This window comes from Macrobrachium nipponense, chromosome 32, assembly GCF_015104395.2.
Source record: "Macrobrachium nipponense isolate FS-2020 chromosome 32, ASM1510439v2, whole genome shotgun sequence".
In the NCBI taxonomy this organism is placed as follows: domain Eukaryota; kingdom Metazoa; phylum Arthropoda; class Malacostraca; order Decapoda; family Palaemonidae; genus Macrobrachium; species Macrobrachium nipponense.
In genome coordinates, this window is record NC_061094.1 from 12,857,657 (window position 1) to 12,875,542 (window position 17,886).

General features: G+C 39.8%; 2 protein-coding genes across 3 annotated transcripts in view; one reads left to right on the plus strand and one right to left on the minus strand.

The window, feature by feature from the left end:
• Nucleotides 1-1,334: 1,334 nt before the first annotated feature.
• Nucleotides 1,335-5,890, plus strand: LOC135207229 (RNA helicase aquarius-like). Its single transcript, XM_064238859.1, has one exon. The coding sequence runs from the start codon at nucleotides 1,421-1,423 to the stop codon at nucleotides 5,627-5,629; it is 4,209 nt and encodes a 1,402-aa protein (XP_064094929.1). The 5' UTR covers nucleotides 1,335-1,420; the 3' UTR covers nucleotides 5,630-5,890.
• Nucleotides 5,891-11,108: 5,218 nt separating this feature from the next.
• Nucleotides 11,109-17,886, minus strand: part of LOC135207230 (uncharacterized) — a 161,368-nt gene continuing 154,590 nt past the window's right edge. For both annotated transcript variants that reach the window (XM_064238861.1, XM_064238860.1), the window contains exon 9: nucleotides 11,109-12,502. The gene's annotated coding sequence lies outside the window, so the exon portion shown is untranslated. The remainder of the gene's footprint in view (nucleotides 12,503-17,886) is intronic.

A 17,886-nucleotide genomic window follows, 5' to 3' on the forward strand; every position in this document is an offset into this window, starting at 1 on the left:
ATTTTTATTTTTTGTTTTTATTATGTTTATGTAGGTGTTTAGTTTTTTGTGGTCTTGGGTAGGCCGCCTTAGGTGGACTTCCCTCCATTAGCCTTGGTTATACGAAGTTTAACCAGATAGGCTAGGTCAGGTGGTAATGTTTTTGCTTCGCCCTCATAGTAGGGTAAAATGTTTTTGTCACAGTGTGGTCACGCCCCCGTTGACAAATCATCTGCAGCGCACCAGCTACATAGGTCACGTCCTTGCTGGCACCTCCAGGTAAGCATTAACAGCATTTGATGTCTAAACAACATCTATATGATCTGTCACATTGTGGTCACGCTCCCCGTGACAGTTCATTAGAGCGCACCAGCTACACAGGTCACGTCCTTGCTGGCACCTCTAGGAATGCAGTACCAAAATTGGAGGTCTATAATATAGGATCTAGTTGCATTGTGGTCACGCCCCCGTTGACAGATCCTCTAGAACTCAACAGCTTCACAGGTCACTACCTAGCTGGAGTCTCTAGTAAAGCAGAAGCAGACTTGGGTGACAGTACTCACGAAGTCAGCTATGCTAACAGTTAAGGAACCAAAATATCAATCATATATATGAAATTGTTTCCCAAAATCGAATCTGTCTCCCCCTTCCTCCAAAGGTGGGATTCAGCGATATATATATCTGGCAGGTAAGATTCATGAACAAAATGATATTGTTATGATACAATAAAGTTTGTTCATACTTACCTGGCAGATATATATAATCAAAGTGCCCACCCACCTCCCCTCAGGAGACAGTGGCACTAGAAAAATCTGACAGAAAATGGGAATGGTTCCTTACGCCCGCCTCCCAGCGGCGGGAAAGGGTACTACCACCTGGCCGACCACTGCGTGTGCCGGGAGTTTTGAAATTCTGTCGGACTTCGGAGAATACAGCTATATATATATCTGCCAGGTAAGTATGAACAAACTTTATTGTATCATAACAATGTCATATTTTTAAAGTAATTTGTATTTTTCCTAACTATACAAACCTGAGGTCTTTACATTTACAACTGCCCACCTCTACCCACCCCTCATTCTGCTCACTTGGGCAAAAGGCAAAGGGAATGCATACCAACTGGATGTGCAGGACTCCCACCAATAGTCATTAATCCACTACATATACTTAAACACTTTTTTGAAAGTTAAATGGCTGATTTCCAGGTATGTTGAATCATCTTCCTCATGTAAAGACCTCAGGTTTGTATATTGAGGAAAAATACAAACTACTTAAAAAATTTTAGAATAAAAATTGTAGGATAAATAAGAATTGTAATTGTTTCTGTAAACTAAACCTTGGTCATTTACCAAGACATAATTTATGTTTCTTTATTTTTCAGACCACTAGAATTTCCTACCCACTGATTATGTAAGGAATATTTCTGGAAGAAAACTCAAGAATGAAGGGGCTGACTGTTGATCAAATCAGTGCTGATCGGGTTACATTTTTAGCCCAGCAGTATTGGTCTCCGGATACCAGGGATACTCATCTTGCTTATGACCCACAGATAATTGAAGATGTTTATGAAAGTGAAGTTAGAGCAACAGACTTTTCTAATAGACGTATTGTTGTACTAGAATTAAGTCAGTTCTTAGAGAACTATGTGTGGCCTAATTACTCGGAAGATGCTTCCCCTGCACATCTCATGTTAGTTGTCATTTTAGTTAACGAAAAATTCCGTGAACGAGTGCCAGCTTGGGATTCATTTGTTAAGCATCCCGGTCCTTTCCCTAGCTTTCTGCGACACTTAATGAAAGCCTGTTTAGACGATGGTTTGACATTCACAGTGAAGGAGCAAACTCATATGATTGTATTTTTAAATCACCTTTATAATAGTATTGAGACAGACTTAATACGAGATGGCATTAGCCACACAGTATCATATAATATATTAGAATGTTTATCTGAAGGTCAAATGCAAAATGTTCTGAGAGAGTTTCCAAACTGGAACAAAGCTATAAAGAGGACTGCTAGGCACAGAAAAAAGCTGCAAGGTACTGAATTGGAAAATTTTGATTTTGACACAAATTTTTTATATTCTCTTATGCAACAATTCTTGAAAAAGCTATCTCAAGTTTCAACAAATGAGGCTGAGACAAGTGAGGATATTGTACATTACTGTGAAAGATTCTTAGAATTGATGATTGATCTTGAGTCTCAGCTACCTACCCGTAGGTTCTTTAATACTCTTCTTCATTCAAGCAATTTTCTTGTAAAATGTCAGTTATCAGCTCTAGCAAACCATGAAGAAGGCAAACTCTTTTCACAGTTACTCTATATCTTGAAAGTATTTGGGCAGTTTGAGATAAATGATAATACAGGACAGCCTCTGTCAGATTTAGATGTTATGAAAATTCACTATGATCAAATTAAACAGTTGCAGAGTACCACTTTTAAACATTTTACAAGTTTGACACCATTTAGTTTTTCTAGTGTGGCGGGAGTTGATGACGCCAATACTTTACGACAGTATATTGAACAGTTGGAAGATGAAGAATTGCAAAAACTCTGTCATTTGATGCATCTTTTGCCCAAAGAGGATGAAGGGGAAACTAACAGAAAATTTCTGATTGAAATTATTCTGTGGAAATATCAGCGACGCATTTCACAACTTGAAGCAATAAATAGAATGCCATTGTATCCGGTGGAAACTATCATTTGGGATGACAATATTGTTCCCTCAGAATACTTTTCAGGGGATGCCTGTTTAGCTTTGCCTAAGTTAAATCTCCAGTTTCTTACTCTTCATGACTATTTGTTGAGAAATTTTGATCTTTTTAGACTTGAGTCTACCTATGAAATTCGACAAGATATTGAAGATATAGTCATGAGATTGAACCCTTGGGAAGCTGAAACTGGCAGTGTTGTCTTTAGGGGATGGGCTCGAATGGCCCAGCCAATTGCAAACTTTGCCGTGTGTGAAGTAGCCAAGCCAAATGTAGGCGAGGATAAACCGTCGAGAGTGCGTGCGGACATAACGGTGAACTTGAGTGTAAGGAGAGAAATAAAAAGTGAGTGGGAAGCTCTTAGAAAACATGATGTTTGCCTTATACTATCCATAAGTCACCCTAAAGAGTACCCAAACCCAAATGGATATTTTCCGGAAGAGTGGGGTATCAAGTATGTTCGTGGATGTGAAGTAGAAGGCATGTTAGATGAAAATGGAAGGGTTATTGAGGAAGGCCCAGAACCAAAGCCTGAATTGAAGGGTGAAACCAGAACATATCGAGTATGGCTTGATTGCAATCAGTACAAAATTGATATGGACAATTTAAAGTTGAGCGAGAGTCACGATGATGTTTATGAAACCTTTAATGTATTAATGAGGAGGAGGCCAAAGGAAAATAATTTCAAAGCTGTGCTTGAAACAATTCGTGACCTCATGAATACCAAGTGTGTTGTACCAGACTGGTTATTGGACATAATTTTAGGATATGGAAATCCTGGAGCTGCTCATTATTCCAAAAGAGAAAATGCATTGTCAACATTGGATTTCAATGACACATTTTTGAAATTTGATCACTTAAAGGAAAGTTTTCCTGGCTATACAATTGTAGGTAAGGAGTCTGTAACAATGGAACCACCGTTCAAGTTGACTTTTGAAGATCAGAAAACAACTAAACGCACAGCTGACGAAGAGGTAAAAGATACAAAAATCATTCATGTTGAGCCTTATGTTATACCAAATCGTGGTCCTTATCCTTACACTGTTCCCCGTAAAAATAGAGTCAAGTTCACCCCAACTCAAGTTGAGGCTATTAGATCTGGTATGCAGCCTGGGCTTACTATGGTTGTTGGTCCTCCTGGAACGGGAAAGACTGATGTAGCAGTTCAGATTATTTCCAACATATACCATAACAATCCTGCTGAGCGTACTCTTGTTGTGACTCACTCAAATCAGGCTCTCAATCAACTTTTTGAAAAAGTCATAGCATTGGATGTTGACGAAAGGCATTTGCTGCGTTTAGGTCATGGAGAAGAGGCCTTGGAAACTGAAAAAGACTTTAGCAGGTATGGACGAGTCAATTATGTACTAAGTAAACGTTTAGAGTTATTGGATGAAGTTACACGACTTAAGGAATCTTTAGGTGTGGCTGGAGAAATGGGTGCGTCATGTGAGACAGCAGGATACTTTTTCTTGCAACATGTTCTTGCACGATGGGAACGGTACATTAGCAGAGTAACAGCCACACCTGGAAAGCCAGTAAATGTTTCACAAGTAAATGACCTATTTCCATTCCATGTGTTTTTCAGTAATGCTCCTCAACCACTCTTTCATGGGAAAAGCTATGAGGAAGACATGGAAATAGCTGAAGGCTGTTTCAGATATCTTGAAAACATTTTTACACAGTTAAAAGAATTCCGTGCCTTTGAAATGTTGAGGAGTGGATTAGATCGTACTCGGTACTTACTAGTTAAGGAGGCCAAGATTATTGCTATGACATGTACCCATGCAGCCCTCAAACGAAGGGAGCTTGTTGATCTAGGATTCCAGTTTGATAATATTTTAATGGAGGAAAGTGCACAAATCCTTGAAATTGAGACTTTTATTCCATTACTCTTGCAAAACCCAGAGGATGGGCGTAATAGGCTTAAAAGATGGGTCATGATAGGAGATCATCATCAGCTTCCACCAGTAATAAAAAATATGGCTTTCCAGAAGTACAGCAATTGTGAGCAGAGTTTGTTTACACGTTTTGTCCGACTTGGTGTGCCAACTATTCAGCTGGATGCTCAAGGTCGAGCTCGTCCTTCCATCTGTGCTCTATATAATTGGCGGTATGAAAAGTTGGGAGACTTGCCTCATGTTACTTCTTGGCCAGAATTTCAAGTAGCTAATGCAGGAATGTGGTTTGACTATCAGCTCATCAATGTTGAGAATTTAGAAGGGCGGGGAGAAACTGAACCCAGAAAATATTTTTATCAAAATCTGGCTGAAGCAGAATATGTAGTTCATTTATATATGTACATGAGATTGCTTGGGTATCCTGCATCCAAAATTTCCTTACTGACCACCTATAATGGACAAAAAGAGTTGCTTCGAGATGTAGTGGAGCAGAGATGTGCTCGCAACCCAATTTTTGGCCGCCCACATAAGATTAGCACAGTGGATAAGTATCAAGGCCAACAGAATGATTACATTCTTCTTTCTTTAGTTAGGACCCGTGCTGTTGGTCATTTAAGAGATGTACGCCGTTTGGTTGTTGCCATGTCACGTGCCAGGCTTGGCTTGTATGTCTTTGCCCGTGTTTCATTATTCAAAAACTGTTATGAACTTCAGCCTGCCTTTTCACTTTTAACAAGAAGACCATTACATCTGCAACTGGCACCATGGGAGAATGTTCCTTGCAATCGCCCAAACACTCGGCCTCCAGAGGGTAAACCAGTTATAGTTAAAGATGTTACTCATATGAGTAATTTGGTGCATGAAATCTATTCTAATGTGTGTGCTTCCATTAATGCAGTTGTTTCATTACAAGCCGGACCTGGTTCAATGCAAACACATGAGCTTCCACCAGATACTGGGGCTCGGTATGACTCTGATGAGGAAGTGCAGGCTGAAACAGAAGAGGCAGAGGAATCAGTGATGATTGTTAATGAAGTGTGATCATTGTGCTCTCTTGATGTAAAATTATATTGTATATTGGATGTAGATGGAGTAGAAAGATTTTTTTTATTGTAAGATAATTTCTTGGTTCTGAAATTGATGACTGACGTAAATGGTGACGTTTAATCATCTAGGACCAAAGGATGACTACATTTTTACACGGTTGAAAGCAGTACTGTTGAAATCTTTTGAAATAAGTACTATTGCTGTTTTTTATGATCGTTATGTACAAAGAATTATTTGTATAAATTTATGAATGAATTTCTATAAGTTTTCTTAATAATCCCAATGTTACTTCAAAATTTGTTTTGAGCTAATATCAAGATAACAGTCTTATTAGGTTTTCCTAGTCCTAAATTTTTATTTACAATTCAATTTTTCCTACAGAAATACAATCCATCACTTTTTATATGTATAGGAGTATTCTTCAGTGCAAACTGGGTGACAGATGTTGAACTTGGCAACAAGGTGGTTAACTGGTGGTTACAGTGGGGTAAGGGGGGGGGGGCGTAATACCCCAACTGATTGTCAGCAAGCACTTTTTTTTTGGCCATCTTGAAAAGTAGCCGTCTCACTACACTAAACTCTCTCTCTCTCCAGCTGTTGTTGAATGCAGAATGAATATTTGGCTCATTGTTTTGGTCGTGTTTGTAGTTTGGTTTTCTTCTCTGTTTATCATGGAGAAAAAACAAAAAACAAGGCCAAAGATTGAGTGAGACATGGGCTGCCTTATGGGCACTTTTGGTCTCACATAAACATTGACCTTCACAGGCATTGCTTCTTGTACAGGGGGAAATTGTATACCTGCATTTTGCCTTACAAGCATTGTGTTGGTTAGTGGGTAGGAAGCATTTGCTGGCTGGCCTGATTGGGGGTTGAGGAACACACTCCAGGCGATGCTGCTGAATCTTCGTAGTTCCATCTCCCCTCCCCTAGGGTTCATATCCTATTTCCACCTGCAAGCACTGCCTCTTGGTTGGGGGGGTCGGGGACTATTACTACCAAATCTCTCTGAAAATGTCTTGGGTGCCCCCTTGGTGAAGCACTGACTGGTACCTCTTTTGTCTTCCACACCGACTAATGTCCTTCATACAATCCCTGAGAGAATCATGGGCAAAAAAAAAAAAAAAAAAAAAAAAAAAAAAAAAAAGATGAAATCACAAAAGGGGTAGTAAAGCCCAGCCACAAGAAACAGATATGGTGGTAGGGGATACAAAGGAAGGGGTTAGGTGTAGGGCTTTACTCCATAACCTGACAAATTATGATGAAAGCAAAAAGTAGAAGTAGGAGTCTTTTCTCAATCAGTAGAAAGTGAGGGCCATTATACTGACCTGGCCCAGGTTTTTTTATGACTACTACTCTAGTCTTTGCAACAGCAATAGCAACAATTGGAACGAGTTCGTCCGTATTTTTCTTAATGACAACAAAAAACCAAAAGAGAAAAAAAAATGTTACCCATAAAGAACTGTTTCGTTTATATGATAGCACACTTCTGAGTGGATACATTTGCTGTGTCTTCAAATTGTTTTGCTTTAAGTGCCAGTGTCTGTCTGTCTCTTCAGGTACAGTGCACTCACTTTCTATACTGATTAAAAAAAACAGAAAAAACAGACTCCTACTTTTACTTTTCATTTTCATCATAATTTATTGGATGGTGAAGTAAAGCACTTCATCCTATCCCTTCCTTTTTATCCCAAGGCCTCCATATCTGTTTCTTGTGGCTGAGCTTTACTACCCCTCTTTTATTTCCATCACTTTTTGCCTGTCATTTCAGTCCTTTTTTGCAGTGGCAATGCCCTAGATAAAGAAAAAATGTGATAACAAAGGATTAGGATTACATGTAGTCTACCCCCTTATACGTTAGGGTTAGGAACCACAACCCCCCGATATTACCGAAATTGCACGATATGTTAGAACACCCCCTCTAAAAACCCTTGTATATAATGTAATAGCCTACTGTGTGATTGGCTTCTTCCACCCAATAGCTGTTAGTCATGAGAGAGAGAGAGAGAGAGAGAGAGAGAGAGAGAGAGAGAGAGAAGAGAGAGTGAGTGAGTACTACATACCATAAAATGACAAATTAGGCCACGCATGACATTCCTGGCAGGGATTAGCTATGGTACAAACATTAGAATGACACCTACTGCCAGCGGATCTGTCGCTGAAGAAGCCAGGAAACGAGACCTTGAGTTCCCGGGCACATACGTTGGCGAGGCCGAGAAGGAGCAGAAGCCATAATACAAGCACGCACACACACACACAATCACAAGCGAAAACAGGCAAAGAACCGGGTAAAAGGCTGAGAGAGGGCAACTGTGACTCACCCAGGTGGTTAAGAAAAAGACTGAACGCAGTAGAGTGGGTGCGTGGTCCTTGACCAGTTTTCGCCCGATATACGCACGCGTTGCCAGATTTCACAAGATTCCTTGCTTTTGATATGCAATTTAACCGGATCCAGCTAGGTGCTAGAAAATTATCCTATTAAAATGCTTATATGTAACTGCTTATTTTAATAGTTCTAACTGAAATATACTTAAAATTATTATCTTATAAAACACTTTGATATCATTTCAAAGGCATCTTACATTTTTATCCTTAAAAATATATGGCTTACAGATACTTGTGGACACTAAAGCTCAAATCACACATTGGAGATTCAAAACCACACATGTTGTAACGGCTGAATTATGATCTAATTGCACTCAAATCTCCATGAGCAGTCATGTAGTCGTCAAGTTTGATGATGTCCGCCAAGTGATGGTAATTGTTAACTGCTGCATGTAGCATATGTGGTTGAGCCACGATTATTAGTGCTTTGGGTGGAAGACCAGCATCAGCGGCATATCCCACTTAGCCCAATATTGATTCAGGAGGAAGCTAAAAGTTTGTTTGAAACCTTGAAAAGAGAAAAGGGGGAACGGAGTAAAAGTGAAGAGTTTGGGCCGAGCAAAGGTTAGTTCATGCGGTTTAAGGCCCGTGCAAACTTGCATAATCTTAAGGTGCAAGGGGAAGCTACTAGTAGAGGTGAGAAACCAGCAAGTGAATTCCCTAGTGTGTTGGCTGAGGTAAACATGGATGGGGGGGGTTTCTGTGCTAAACAGGTGTTTAATGTTTATGAGACAGGTTTGTTCTAGAAACAGATGCCTACCCAAACATATATATTGCAAAGGAGGAGAAGACTCCACCGGGCCACAAAGTCAGCAAGGAGAGACTGACTTTGATTCTTGGGGCTAATGCTGCTCGTGATTTCAAGTTGAAGCCTATGTTGGTGTATCTGCCTGAGAGTCCAAGGGAACTGAAGGGAATTTGGAATGGTCAACTACCAGTCGTCTGGAAGTCCAACAAGAAGGCTTCAGCTTCAGATATTTGAGGACTGCACTATCGTAATATTTCTATCTTATTCTATCATCTTTCCTATTATAAAAACTAAGAAGACTTAATGCCTCGACTGAGAGAGATTCAGAAGAAGAGCAAAAGACAGATTACCGGAAAGGCAACAACTAGAACTGACGCTCTCCAAGAAACATTAACTACTGTTACTGTCCAGACTATTAGGCATGCATACTTACAATACCATTCAACTTTATCCTACTAAGACTGACAAAGGACATTGTTTATATACTAAGTACTAAAACTCTCATGCCAGCTTTTGCAGTCATCCTAGGTATTTAAGCATGTACTGTAAGTATTCCAATCTAATATTATACTCTTAACTGTAGCGAATCATTGTTTATGTGTAGTATACCACATTTAATTGGCGGCGAGGATGGGATCAGGTTAATGTGATTTTTGCTCTGTCAGAGATTAGGTAGGCTAAGTGCTAGAATTATTAGGCTAAGCTGTTCCTCCTAGGCTAGGTACATGGTAATTGCTAATGTTGTACTATTTACTATGGTAAGTTTGTTCTATTTGTAGTGATGTGTCATAGGCCAGAAGTGAAAGAGTGCTGCTAAAATAGGGCTGCACTTTAAGGTGTTACTAGTGCTGGACAATGCCTCTGATCACCCTGCCTATTTGGATGATTTTCATCCTAATGCCAAGGTGGTTTTTATTCCACCTAATACCACTTCCCTTTTACAGCCTATGGATTAAAGTGTCATTGCCTCTTTCAAGGTCTTCTACCTCGGAAAGACATTTGCTATGGCTTTTGGGGTAACTGATAAGGACAAGAACTTGACTCTAAGGGACTTTGAAAATCTTACGACATTCTTGCTGCTATAAGAAACATTTCTGATTCTTGAGATGAAATTAAGCAGACAAACTTGAATGGTGTGTGGAAAAAATTGTCCCCCCAATTTGTGTATGATTTTTATGGCTTTGAGGAATCAGTTGAGGCTGTCATCAAGAATGTTGTTGAACTGAGCAAGCAGCTTGATTTGGAAATGGAGGCTGATGATGTCACAGAACTGCTGGTATATAATGGAGAAGATTTATCTGTTGAGGACCTTATTCAACTGGAAAAGCAATTAATTTAAGATGAAGACAAACCTTAGACCTAAGAGATTTACAACCAAGGGATTAGCAGATGGTTTTTCCCTGATAGAGGAGGGCTTGAAGAAGTTTGAGGCTCAGGATCCCAATACTGCCAGGTACACTAAGGTTGCCAGAGGGGTCATGGATTCCCTGCAGTGTTACATGGAGATTTGGGAGAAGAGGAAGGTATCCTTCCAGCTTAGCTTGGAACATTTTTTTTTTATTTTTTTTTTTTTTTAAGGTAGAGAGGCCTGCAAGAGATCCAGTACCCTGTACCTCACATGCCTCTCGAGACAAACCTGCCCCAGTATCTCCAGCACCCTCCTCCACCTAGTAGCCTAGTCAAGCCTATCTCACCCCTCTTTGCAATGCCCAGTATGCAAGCCAACCACTGGAGTAAAGGTAAGGAATTTTCTTTTTCTTTACTGTATAGTAAATGTAAGGTTAATTTTTACCCTTGTAATATATGTATGTGCTCAAAAAATGTTTCCTTTTTATTTTTTCTTATTTTTACTGATTCACATCATTATGTCTGGTTAAATTCCAACTTATGGTCAAAGTCTGGTTACGGCCTTGCTGTATCTCTGACATAAATCGAGGACCTACTGCACTACCTATTTACCACCCTGTTACCAAGCTTTGAAAATCCATTTCCTGCTTGCACTGAAGAGTAATGCTACATAAAAGGCACTGGCTAGTATTTCCACAGAAACAAACATATTTAATGGATGTAGGACTATCAGTCCCTGCTGAGGGTGTTCCTGTCATCATGTAGCCAAGTGAGAGTACTTGTTTTTTTTTAACATTAATCGTAGACCAGTTTGATGACCCATATAAAGCAAAAGTTTTGTTTAATATGAGCACTGCTCATTGTTCATTCAATTTTTTCTGAGAATTAAGGTTTTACTGCCTTCCCCAGCTGGGAAGATGTTTAACTAATCATATACTACAGTAATTGTTTTGTAAATTGTATAAGTTGAAAAGTGGGTTGAAATAAACATTATGGAACAAAGAAATGTAAATACTGTCTTCTTATATTTGATTACAAAATAGTCATTACATCTCAGCATCTGTACATGGTACCTTAGGGTTTTCAGAAAAAAAAAAATTAAGATTTAACCTGTAATATTACAGATTCTGGTTTAAGTTGTCAAGTTAGAATTTCCTGAAACTGGGATTCTTAAAGTGTCTAACTTTGAGTGATTTACGACTTTGTTTACAGGAAGTATTTTAGAGTGCTAGGCAAACAGACTTTAAAATTAGAATACCGCCAGAGGAGGTACATCATAAGGTATCACCAGTAATATCAACTTCTAACCAAAAGATTCCCTCATTATGGCTAAAAGACCACTTTTGACTAGTATTCACTTTGCATTAAATAGTACCTATCTATCTATAAGAACTATATCAAGTTGTGTCTCATTATGAGGACAGTTCATTGCTGTATTAAAATTTTCAGTGCTCTACTTCTTCATATATTTCATTTTAAAGGGTAATTGACGCTATGTTTTAAATGACTTTCTATACAAGATTCCTAAAACTGATAATAGTGTGTGCTGTCCATATTTCAGTCAATTCCACTGAGTTTTCTCTTTTTCACATTTGGTATTTTATACTGACAATAAATATCCAAATAATTCCAGAAGAAATAAACAGTACAGTACTTTTTATACAGTATGACAACAAAGAAATAACAAGCTATAACAAAACATATTCATTACATTGTGATAAATGATTTCAAATGAGTGAGGCAGTATCATCATCATCATCACATCTCACAATCCATATCTGACTGATGGCATTGGTCCCTACAATACATAAATAATAGGCATTTTCCTACATTAAAATAAATATTGAAAAATGTATTGGTCTAACTTTAGTTGATATGAAGCTTTAACTTTTCCATACCGTGAAAAATCTATTTCATCAATATAAGTGGCACAACCGTAATATTTTGATGTTCTTGGGTTTCTTTCAGCAGTTTCCTTACAAAACTAAATAAAATGCATAACCATTTCGATGAAGGTACTGTACTATGTACACTTACACTTTTAATTATGACACTTATCATCACACTGCAAAGCAGTACTTGTACAATGTTTATCAATCACTTTTGCTTAAATATTAATTTATGCTTTTCATTATAGATGTGCTAATTTGCTGTTAAACTTATCTAACAAACCAAAGTTGTGTAAATGACAATCAGTACTGAAGCCTTTACAGGTAAAGCATACTCTTTGGTTAAGGTAAACTGAATTTAAATGCCAACGTTTACAGTAAATAAAAATGCGCTGAATTTTCCTCTCTGAAGCAAAGTAGATATAGTATTTTGTCACGCAATATATTGCTGGCTTTGCAGTTAACTTGACCATTCCTGTTTTATGTGAACGACAATGTGACCTGAAAAAAGCAAAGAAAGAAAAGGCCATTAGATGATGATCCAACAATTTATTATAGAGGAGTAATATATTGTATTTGTGCAGTATGTGTTAATCTCATACATTCTGGGTTGATGTGTTAGAACATAAAATAATAAACAGTACTTCTAACTGATATGGAAAACAGTACTTAATCAAGTGACTACAAGACATCCTTGTTCTAGGGCAAGCCCTTTTATCTCGCTCGCCATGATATTCTTGGAGGAGAGAGCTATTTATTATCACTTGCTTTTTTCTTCCATCACCTACCTATCAATACTGTTTCTTCAGCTCTAATGTAGTGCAGACATCTTGTTTATGGATTCTTGACTTATGCTGGTCAAGCTGTCCTTTCTTCTAAGTATTATGTTAATATCTTTAGTTTATTATTATTATTATTATTATACATTAACTTTAACTTTCCACTGAATGAAATTTCAGACCCACAAGGCTGATACTTAGATGATTTGTTTCTAACAGAGGTGAAGACTGGAGTGAGACAAATTTTTAAAAGGTAGAATGACTGGCTGGAAGAAACTAAGAGATAAGGTAGGAAGTAGAAGGATACACAACAGTACAGGAATGAGGACTTAAAGAACAATTAAAAGTTTTTGTACTGTAATTATTTTTTAATTATTATTGTAATAATTTTTAAAAATATTATTGGTAATTACCAAATGATCATTTTAAACAGGAGGAAGGTAATTCAAATTTGTGTTGACTAATTCACTAATTGGTTATTGGTGGACTCAGTTATTGGTGATCCAGTTTTATGGCGCATGTCTAGCGCTGAAAATTTGTGATTTTCTGTGCCTATTTCCAGTTATCAGCACCAATAATAAAGTATTGGCGCCATACCTAACAGAGGGCCTTTAATGTGTTATTGGCACCAAAATCCTGTTATTGGCACCACACCTAACAGAGGCCCCATTAACGTGTTATAGAAGCCCCAAATGTGTTATTGGCACCATAAGTGCCGGCAATTGCAGATTTTTGGTTGTTGGCAGTTTTCCCTGGGCTCTCTCTCAGTCTCTTTGTGTTCCCTCTGTGCAGGGCTTGCTGTGCCACCTGAGGGATTTTTACACCTCTAATGCATCCTGTGACTCATTGTACAGTAGCAGTCAACTGTTATGATGACGGCAACGGCAAAAAGGCCTACAAACATCACCACACACACACACGTCTTCCTCATTGTCATCTGCTACCTCCTTCCCTTCTTCTTCCAAGGCTTACTGTTGCAAGGAGTTACAATTATAGGATGTCTCAAAGACTTATTAGTCCATCCGAGGAGAATTTGTGTGCTCAATTATCTCTTGGAGCCGGTTTTACTGTTCATTTACAATGTCCTAATGATTTTGGCTAGCTTTCTTTTAAACTCTTCCACATTGTTGCTGTCTACAACTTCTGGAGGCAGTTTATTCCATGTGTCAAGTTCCCACAATGGGATGTGTTGTATCTCTTCAGTTCTAGTTTCCATCCATTATTTCTTGTTTGGTTTTTGTTTAACGTAAATAGGTTACTGTCTACTTTTGTTTATGCCTTTCAGTATTTTGAAGGTTTCTATTAGTTGTCCTTGCAATCATCATATTTCTAAGCAATACATGTTCAGGCTCTCTAATTGTCTTTGGTAACCTATTTGCCTGATGGATGCAATTAACTTAGTGGCTCTTGCTTGTACCTCTTCTAATCTATTTATGTCCTTGTTTCTGTATTTGAACTGCCTCTTTATGTATCCCACTAGTTTCTGTGCCTTCTTTTCAGCTTTTATGTACTGTTTAGTGAATTTTAAGTCCTTGGTAATAATGACTCCAAGGTCCTCTTCGAAGATTGTTCTACACTATTTATGTCATTCCCAGGCAGCATGTACTTGGCATGAGGGTTGTTTATTCCTATTTGTAATACTTTACACTTATCCAAGTTAAGAGGCATTTGCCATCTTTTTGACCACTCTCCTATTTTCTTTAGATCATTTCTTAAACTTTCCACTGTATATTGGGGTGTGCTGCATTTACACCTAGTTTGGTATCATCTGCAAATTTGGCTACCCTGCTAGTTAAGCCTAAATTAATGTCATTAATGTTAATAAAAAACAAGAGAGGGCCAAGGACAGAGCCCTGAGAAACTGCGCTTGTCACATCTGCTCATTCTGATTCTTCACCATTTATTATGACACAATTTTCTATAAGTTAGCCAGTCTTTGATCTAGTCTGCTATTTCTCCTACATTCCTAAAGCTCTTAACTTTTGTCATTAGTTTGTTTGGAACTTTGTCAAAGGCCTTTTGGAAATCTAAGAGCATATCTATTGCTCTACTAATGTCGTAAATACCAAGCATGTTATGAAAAATCTCCAAGAGGTTTGATAGGCAGGATCTGTTTTCTCTGAAACCGTATTGGCTTTTAGCAATAAGTTGCTTCTATCAATGTGATCCACAATTTGATCTGCAATTATGGTCTCAAAAATCTTACAAATGGCTCTTCTCTTGGACCTTTTTTATAACTGGGGGCGGGCACATTACCTAGTTTCCATCCTTTTCGTGCCTTTTGTTCTGCACTTTTATCTGTAGAGTTTATATAGGTGAGGAAGTATCTCCTCTTTTAGCTCTTTAATTTTTCTTGGATGAATCTCATCTGGGCCAGTAGATTTGAACTTTATGAGTTTGTCTATATTGTTTTTAATGTCCTCTTCTGTAAATATTATTTTTTCCAATGGTTCTGCCCCTTCATATTTATATTTAATAGCAGGTTCCAGTATTGAGGTAGTGTCTTCAATTGTGAGAACACTAGTCAAAAACTTATTCAAGAACTCTGCTGAAGAAGTCCCGCCATGGGTCTTCTTATGGGGTGCCTACCTCCATGGTGGAGACAAGGATTTCTCACTTGCTATCCTCAGTCTTTGGATTAGGGGGGGCCATGTCACAGGCCTCTCTAAGACTTTGTGATTTGGGAGCTTCAATTGTATGAGTCTCCAAGAGTACTCACGTACCCAAAACTAGTTCTCAAAAGTCACCTCTCAGAACTAGTGTAGTGCCTACCTCTAAACTGTTTGTCTTCAGACACTAGAGAAGAGAAAGCTACTGATGATTGTTCCGTATGTGATTCGGGAGCTTTTGAGTATGTGACCCTCCCAGCATGATCATGACTCCGGGTACTCAGGTGCCACCTCTCCTAACACCAAGGAGTCAGCTCCTGAGTCTGGTGAGTGCACAACGTGAAAGAAGGTGATGAAGGAAGGAAGCAGGTGCTTCTTCACCTCCTGCCACTACTCAACTTAGTACGCAGCCAGAGTTCCATTCAGGTGCTGCCAACTTGATGGTCCGCGCACTCAGAGAAACATTGAGGAGGTCCCCCCCCACACACAGTCTTCTTCTCACCAGACCTGTGCAATCATTGCTACAGTGGGTTGGCAATCTCTTTCCTCTCGCCAGAGCTTCAGCTTCCAACAAGCTAGGAAAGAGTACTCATTCCCTCTCACCTGTCCCCTCAACCTCCTGTTGTTATATTGGGAGGCGTGAGATGGGCAGAAGGGATCCCTCCCCAACAACCTGGTCTATCTCCTTTCATAAATAACCAGTTCACCAAAGGACCTCACCCTCCTGAAGAAAAATGCTGTGGAAGTTGTGATGTTCTCAGGCTTTCACAGCTGAATCTTTCTCATAGAGAAAGCATTGGGGGTTGAAGGCCATTCATAGATCTCTTCCTTAAACCATTTGTTTGCCAGACTTGGTCACAATGGAAACAACACACTGTGCTTGTGGCCTCAGGGAGTACAACTTCGTGCTTACGGTGGACCTGAAGGATGTGTATATTTAAATACCCATTCATCCGTCCTCTCACAAGTATCTGTGCTTTATCCTCGGGAAGATGGCATACCAGTTCAGGGAACATTGTTTCAGGCTCTCAATTGTTCCAGGACAGCAACTGCCTTCTTGAGCTTTGCTGCAACCTCAGGGAGATGGTAAATATTGAGAAGTGATCTCACTCTCAAGCAGAGGATAAAGTACCTGGGCATGCTGATAGATACAGCAGCAGCAAGAGTCTTCCCCTCAGACTCACGTATCAGCTAGTCGTTCTCGGACGCCTGTCATCCATGGAGAAGCTGGTCCCTCATGAGTGGCTTCACCTTCATTCTCTTCAATGATGGATGAAGGAGTTTTGGTCTCTGGCATGGGACCTTCCATCCCTTCCCATTCCTTTCTCAGAGGAAGTGAGACAGGATACCCACTTGTAGTGGGTATCCTGTCGAGTGCTCGGGAGCAGCGGATGAGCAGGACTCACCTGGATACTAGCGGGTATCCTGGCTACAAGTGGGTATCCATAACAGGCCCCGTTCCAAGTGAGACAGCAACTCCTCTGGTAGAGGAGTTGCTGATCTGAGGTGTGTGGAGCTGGAACGACAAGCACCCTCACATCATTATCCTGGAACTCGAGGCAGCCTTCCTGGCTCTCCAGGAGTTTCGGGATCGAATGATGGGACACTCAGTGGTGTTGAACAACAACACCACCGTAATGGGATACGTCAACAAGCAGGGAGGCCTAGTGTCTCGTTCGCTTCACCTGTTGATGTTGTAGGTGCACAAATGGGTGGCAGCACACTCAGTAGAGCTGTCAGCCAGATACATTCCAGGCAAGAGAAATGTAGTGGCGGACAAGCTCAGTTGCCAGGGTCAAGTGATAATGACAGAAGTTTCCCTTTACACAGATCACAGAAAGTCTCTTCAGCATTTGGGGGCTTCCTGCCATTGACCTGTTTGCTGCACAAGACAACAGGAAGCTGCAAGTGTCCATCCTTCCAGACCCATGGGCCATAGCAGAGGACACCTTCCAGCAACCATAGGACACCTTGGACTTACACCTTCCCTCCATTTTGTCTGATCAACAGGGTAATGAACACCATGAATCTCAGATGACTCTGGTGGCTCCCAAATGGCCACATGCCGTTTGGTATATGGATCGGCTAGCTCTACTTTCCAAGGCACCGAGTGAGTTTCCCGCCAGTAAGTGGAGTCCCTTTGATTTCATGGATGGAGACTATCCAGCATCTCTTGTGAGCGAGACAGTTTTATCGCCCTGCAGTGAGAGATGTCTTGATAATGCGACAGTCCTCTGCAGCTGTATACTGGGAAAGTGGGCTGTCTTCTGTGGTTGGTGTTGTAGACGGTGGTCTCTCTCCGGTCAGAGCTACTAATTCAGCAGGAGTGGACTTCCTAATCTTCCTTCACTGAGAGGAGCTCCTCTCTTTATCAGCTGTTAAAGGCTATAGGGTCGCCCTGAGTGTAGACATCTCCTCATCGCTGGAGATTTCTCTACTGATGAAGAGCTTCGAAAGGTCTTGCCCTCCCAGGGAACTCAAGCCCCCTGAGTGGGAC

Coding starts and splice junctions, on each gene's coding strand:
- LOC135207229 (XM_064238859.1), top strand. CDS start 1,421: ATGAAGGGGCTGACTGTTGATCAAATCAGTGCTGATCGGGTTACATTT.